Source organism: Urtica dioica, chromosome 4 (assembly GCF_054948205.1).
Source record: "Urtica dioica subsp. dioica isolate 48M chromosome 4, U.dioica_male_clone48M_v1_H2, whole genome shotgun sequence".
NCBI lineage: Eukaryota > Viridiplantae > Streptophyta > Magnoliopsida > Rosales > Urticaceae > Urtica > Urtica dioica.
Window position 1 is genome coordinate 48,611,779 of NC_142759.1, and position 6,623 is coordinate 48,618,401.

General features: G+C 46.7%; 1 protein-coding gene across 2 annotated transcripts; it reads right to left on the reverse strand.

Moving 5' to 3' along the window:
- Positions 1-3,283: 3,283 nt before the first annotated feature.
- On the reverse strand, positions 3,284-6,623 carry LOC149401774 (ARM repeat superfamily protein). 2 transcript variants are annotated; one of them, XM_089612446.1, is made up of 2 exons: positions 6,216-6,623; positions 3,284-5,251 (listed from the first exon to the last, which is right to left on the reverse strand). In XM_089612446.1, the coding sequence occupies exon 2, from the start codon at positions 5,184-5,186 to the stop codon at positions 3,537-3,539; it is 1,650 nt and encodes a 549-aa protein (XP_089468572.1). In that variant the 5' UTR covers positions 5,187-5,251; positions 6,216-6,623; the 3' UTR covers positions 3,284-3,536. The 2 variants fall into 2 exon arrangements, with proteins under 2 accessions (XP_089468572.1, XP_089468573.1); XM_089612447.1 differs by lacking the exon at positions 6,216-6,623 and adding an exon at positions 5,543-5,672.

Below are 6,623 nucleotides of genomic sequence, written 5' to 3' on the forward strand. Positions count from 1 at the left end.
CAAAGTTGATAAGGAACATGATCTCGGTGGGTCAGCTTGACAGTAACAGTCACACCACGACCTTTGGGAGCAAACTTGTTGAAGGTGACAAGGGGAGCTATGGTTGCAGCTCGGGGTTAGAAGTTTAGCACACTCTACATGATGTCGAGATGCCGAGATATGGTTGTCGTGGTCGACAACACCGAGAAGGCCAAGTTGTGGCACTGCAGGCTCGAGCACATGAGCGAGAAGGGGATAAAGATGCTAGTGAAAGACGACATGATTCTCGAGCTGAAGTCGGTGGAACACCTTACTCGCGAGAGCTGTATACTCAGGAAGCAGAAGCAAGTTAGCTTCTCGAATGCGGCAGAGAGCGGATAAGCTTGAGATGGTACATATATACCGGAAAGCAAGAGTTCTCAACAAAGGACTTAGGAGCCGCAAAGCAGATCCTCAGGATGAGAATCGAGAGGACCAGAGAGAGCATCGAGCTCTTGCAGAAGGAGTACGTGAAGAAAGTACTCAAGTGCTTAAACATTAAGGAGGCAAGGTCGGTCATCACGCCGCTAGCCAGCCACTTCAAATTGTCCAAGGAGAAATCGCTTGTGAAGGAGGAGGTCCCCTATGTTTCGGTCATCGGAAGCTTAATGTCCGCAATGGTGTGTACGAGTTCAGACATTGCTCATGCAATGAGAGTTGTGAGCAAGTTTATAAGTAACACGGGGAGAGAGCAATGGGAGGCAGTGAAGTGGATCCTACAATACCCGAAGGACAGCTGGAGCTCGACGTTGATATTCAAGAAGTCCGAGTTGGGACTTCAAGGCTATGTCAATGCTGGCAATGGATGCGACATCGACATCGACATCAGGAAGAGTATGTCCGGATTTGTCTACACGTTCGAAGGGACGGCTATCTGTTGGGTGTCGAGATTACAAAAGATTCATGATTCGAGGCGGAGTACGTGACCATCGCCGAGGCCACGAAAGAGATGATGTGGCTCTAGAAATTTATGCACGAGCTGGATCAAGTCCACGACGGGAGCGCGCTGCACAATGATAGTCAGTGTGTCATTCAGTTGGCAAAGAACCTGGTGTATCATGCTCGGATAAAGCATATACAGCTGCGATACTACTTCATCAGATCGGCATTGGAAGATGAAGTGTTGGTGCTTGAGAAGATTGTAGGAATCATAATCTAGCTGACATGTTAACAAAGTATGTGCCATATGACAAATAAAGGTTGTGTTCGACCTCAGTTGGACTCCTTGCATGATGATTGGAGTTGCCGCTACACATGGAGACAACGTGATGTGATTAGTCTCCAAGTGTGAGATTATTGAGGTGTGGAGCCTAATCAACGAGCTGGCGAGCTGCCCAGCTGGAGACCAGACGACAGTGTACATGTCGTTTAAGTCAAGACTTAGGCCAAGGGTATTTTGGGTATTTTAGACCTTTCTATTTCCCTAGTTGTTTCAATATAAATATGTTGCAGCCGTCACTTTTGTATGTGTGTGTAAAAGAAAAGAGAGAAAATTCGGTACAGAGACAAAGAGACAATGACTTGTAAACACATTTCCCATTGGTTTATAGTGAAGTTTGCAGCGACAAAGTTAAAGTAGATCTCACGTTGAGATTGAACCAATATAAATCTTGTGTTTTGTTCTTTGCTATTTGTTTTACTTTGTCATTTGTTTTGAGCGAGTTTCGACGGTGAAACCACAACAAAATTATCATCCAAGTAAACAACCACCTCCTCAAGTCCAACATTTGTTGATTAAGCGGAACCCGCTATGGATGCTCTTGAACTTGAGGTTAGCTAACAGCATGAAATATTCGTTAAGCAAGCATAAAAGTAGAAAACAAGCACTTCTTTTATTCTTGATGCTGAGAAAGAGATTTTCCAACATTACAATTCATATGTTGGAGTCCTCCACTTCCGACATCGACCTAGAATTAGAGAAGAGGAACAAATAGCTCCAAGCCATCAGCGGCGGTGGCGCAACCTTGAGACAAGGAAGAATGAAAGGGCCGGACCAAACGTTGATGGTGCTTGGTCCGAGAACACGAGGACTCGAAGAAGACCCACACCAACTCTGATCGCCGGAGTTGAACAAAGGCGATGGTGGAGTATAAGAGACCGCATAGCTTGTGATGAGGATATTTATTTCATTTTTTTGTTTTTTTTTTTTTTGGGGATATTTTTGTTGTACATGTAACTTCCTAGACATGACAAGACGGTCCGCTCAAAATTTGAATAACGGAAAATTCATATCAGCTTGCCGTTGGCTTCCATAATTTCATCTAAGGTTAGAGTACAAGGAATGTACTTAAATTTTGTTGTATTCTTTGTACTTTTATGACATTTTAGTTTTCTTAACAACTGCATATGTGTGTATATATATATAAATATATATTTACGTGGTCCGTCGTTTTTTGTGTCGTTTTTCTGAACCTGTAGCTGTTAGGGATTTATGATGTCGTTTCGCTTAGCGATATTTCATTTGTGGTAAGCGACATTACGTTGGTTGAAGCTTGAAATAGGATCATTGTTTTTGGCCTTTTATCTGTTGTAAACTACTGGTCAAAGTATATGTGACAGCACTATCCACTAATGCCTCACCTTTTTCATTACAACGGACGTGACAATTATCATGGAAGTAGTTGATATAAGCAGGCAAGTCCCGTTAACAAAACAATGTACAAAATAAGTACTCATTTTTTTTAATATATATAAATAAATCATAAGAAGAATCCTTTTGCACTTGGCCGTATATAACTACCAAACACAAAAGTTAGACGCTATAGAGATCAATCACAAGCTAATTATAGAGTAGTGTCATTTCAAATGTAACTACCCACCAAGTGCCAAGATTAAGTTAATTAAATAGAAATTACTAGTCAAAGACTTCTTTTAGAGGCACACAGTCAAAAACTTACCAAAACACAACTTTGTGTCGTGTAAAAACGGTATTGAAATGATATTATTTGCATGATGTTGATGTTGATGGATGTTTGATTAATTGCGTGGTTGGAATGTAATGTCACTCTAACTTGACATTGTAACTAACAAATCTTCCATGATGTCATTATATCTTTGTTAGGGACGAAGGTGTCTTCTCTTGAGGTCCTTTTTTTCCCTCCTCAACAAACATATTCATATAAAATAGACGAGAGAATCTGTTTATTAGTCAAAGAGAGAGAATCTCCCGAGACTCCAGCAAAAGAGGCAGTCTTAGCCAAAATAAAATAAAAAGGGAAATGAAAGAGATTGGTGATAACAACGAGAAAGCTTTGGTAACTGTGGGTTCACTCGTCGATGATAATTTTGATATACTTCGTTTGCTTTCACCTCATATAGACACTAACAGAACAACAAAACGTAAGAACACACATACACATTTGGTTGAAGTTGAACACTTGATATACAAAAGAGACATTTGCATTTGAATACCTTAAACACAGCATTCCCATCATATATGCCCTTGAAACGATGTGTTTCATATTAAGACAATGAAACAGCAAAAGGCAGTAGAAGTAGCAGAGCACTGGAATGGGGGTTCACTTCCTGATAAACAAGCTCTTGAGGCGGCCTCTCTCGAGGCGCTCGAGAAGCTTCTTGGCACCGGGGACGTCCATCTCGGCAAGCTTCTTCAAGTAGCCGATGGCACCGTAGGAGGCCATGAGCCTCCGGCAGCGCCGGCTGGGAGATATGGCAGCCAGGCAGAAGACGGCGTACTTCTTGGCGGTGTTCGCGGGGCCCGGCTCGAGGAGCTGCACCAGGCCCGGCACGGCCCGCCCGTCCCTCTTCACCTCCCGGCGGCTCCCCGCGGACCCCACCAGGACGCTGGCCAGCGCCTGGGCCCCCGCCTCCCTGGCCGCGTTCGTCTTGGCCCCCAGCAGCCCCACCAGCAGCGGCACCAGCCCCGCCTCCAAGGCCCCCCGCCTCCCCGCCTCCCCCGCCGCCGCCACCGCCCGACTCACCGCCCCCGCCGCCGCCCGGCGTGCCCCCTCCGTCCCCGACCCCAGCACGTGCGCCATCCGCCGGTAGAACCCCAGCGCCTCCAGCGCCTCCGCCCCCACCGAACCCACCAGATTGCGCACCGCCGCCGCCGCCGCCTCCCCCGGCACCGCCGACGCCTCCAGGTACGCCAGCAGGCTGCGCGCCCCGCCCTGCCTCGCCACCTCGCGCCGCAGATCCTCGTTGCCCGCCGTGAGGTTCGCCAGGCACTCCGCCGCGCTCTCCTTCGCCGACCCCAGGATCCCCGACTCCAGCAGCTCCACCATCACCCCCACCGCCCCCTCCTCCGCCAGCGCGCGCCGGGCCTCCGCCGCCGCCGACGCGTTCCTCAGCGCCGCCGCCGCCGCCGACTGCGACACCGAGTCCCCGCTCCGGCACACCTCCACCAGGGGGCGCGCCCCGCCGTGGGCCACCACCGCCCGCGCGCTCTCCGGCGAGGTCGTCAGGCGCTGCAGCGCCATCACCGCCCTCTCGCGCCCCACCGAGCCCCCCGAGTCCGCGAGCCGGATCAAGGCCGGGATGGCTCCCTCCGAGACCAGCCACGGCTCGCACCCGCCGCACTCCGCCAGGGAGCAGATCACGGCCACGGCCTTCTCCCTGACCATCGGCGGCGGCGACGACGAGAGGAGGCTGACGAGCGCGGCCACGCTGCTGCGGCCGACCACCTCCGTGACGCTCTTCTCGTCCTCCCTCATGGCCTCCACGATCCCGTCCAACGCCCTGTGCTTGGCGTCCACGTTCCCGATCTGGAGCCGCGCCAGCAGCTCCCTCACTCCTCCGTCTTCCGGTTCGGAAACCTTGGTGGTCTCGCCCAGGACGCCCGTCTTGATCAGAAGCCCGCAGTCGCGCAGGTTCAGCTCCAGTCGCCCGCTCAGGGAATCCAGCTCGCTCTGCATCCTTAGCTTGCCTTCGAATCTTTCGGAGACGCAGAGATCGGCGAGGGCGATCGAGTCTCCCAGCGTGCTCCACACGGCCTGAAGCTGTTCCGTGCAGAGGGTGTTCTTCGAGAAGCAAGGGTGGCTCGACAGGTCCGACAGCCTCGACGGAACTTGCTCCAGCTTCGTTGTTATGGATTTCCATCTGCTTCGGAATTGCTTCACCTCTTTCGCTTTCGAGATCGCCGTTGGAATCAGCTCACGCGCTTTAAGAAGCCAATCTTCTGCTGATAAACTGTCTTCCAATTCCACCATTGTTTCTTCTTTTCTTCTTCTCAGTGGAATTTCTTTGTTGCTGTTGTTGTTGTTGTCGTCACAAACTGAAAATTAAAAGAGAACATGTACAATACTTAGTGGAGTGGTTACAATAGTAAAGCATATAGTGGTTCAAGAAGCAAAAAAAAAAAAAAAAAAAAATTGATCAAATGAAATAAAATATGGGATCTCTTTCCTTATTTTTTTTTATCACGACATGTTGAGATTTTAAAGGGAAAGGTTTCGAGAAACTTGTACGATATATATATTAGAAATGAAATATCTGTTGGTCTGGGGTTTAATTTTTATGATTTTTCTTTATTATATGAAATGAGGAATCAATTAGATGAGCCTACCAAAAAGATCTGATTAAATTAACCTAAAAAAGATGCCCACACACACGAGTTCTTTATTTCTGTAATGATACGGTTCTTTTTATTCTAACGGCTTATATCAAAAGAGCGCGTCGGCACAGAGTTTCTATGTTTCCCAAAAATACCTCCACATCCATATAAGCGAAGAAAAGACAACGTAGAATCTTCAAGGGTATATACGACAATTCGACATAAATAAACTAGTACAAGCGTTACTCTGCCTGATCTTGACCCAAATCGTAGGGTCAAGACTCAAGTAAGGATTGGGAAAGTGGAAAATTCTTTTAAGATATTGCCATTCATGTCCCCAAAAGAGACTAATCGATCGAATTAGATTTCAGAGAGAGAGGGAAAGAGAGACTTTCCTTTGAAGAGAAGATAAGGACAATGGAGTTACAGGTCTCTATCTACAGTTGTATACAAATAAAGATGCACTCAATTTTCTTCCCACTTATGGACCAGTCCTCGGCAATAAATTATCCCATTGGAAAATAGTAAAGAGTAATTAATATCAATGTAACATCACAGAAACCTCGAATTTTAACGATTCATTTTAATATTATTGATTTTGTTTGTAGCAAAGAAATAAACAAGTCACACTCGAAAGCAAAGAGAATTAAGGGACAAAAAAAAAAGACGATATCGAAGAACAAACCTTAAAGACTCAGAAACCAGAAGCTTGACTTCCAAAAGACCTCGCTCTCTTTTCTTTCTTTCTTTCTCGCAGACTTCACGAATCAGCAACGCTAGAAGAAACTGACTTTTTTTAAACTCTCACCAAACTCCACGGACGATGAATTGAAAAATCCGCGATCAATCATAAGAAACTCTGATTTTTTTTTAATTCACAGAAGATCGAAACAAGATAGACGAAGAAGAAGAATCTTTCAAAGCTCTCGAAAATATCAAATACCAAACAGCTGAGACTGAGCAAAGAGACAATCACATTTGCAATTCAAATATCTTCTCTCTCTCTCTCTCTCTCTCTCTCTCTCTCTCGCTAACACAAATATGTTGCCAGTCTCTCTATCAGTACTCTGTCTCTCTAGATTGAGATTCTCAA

What these genes read in the sequence shown, in the direction of transcription:
- LOC149401774 (XM_089612446.1), bottom strand. Translation starts at nt 5,186, where the DNA reads ATGGTGGAATTGGAAGACAGTTTATCAGCAGAAGATTGGCTTCTTAAA.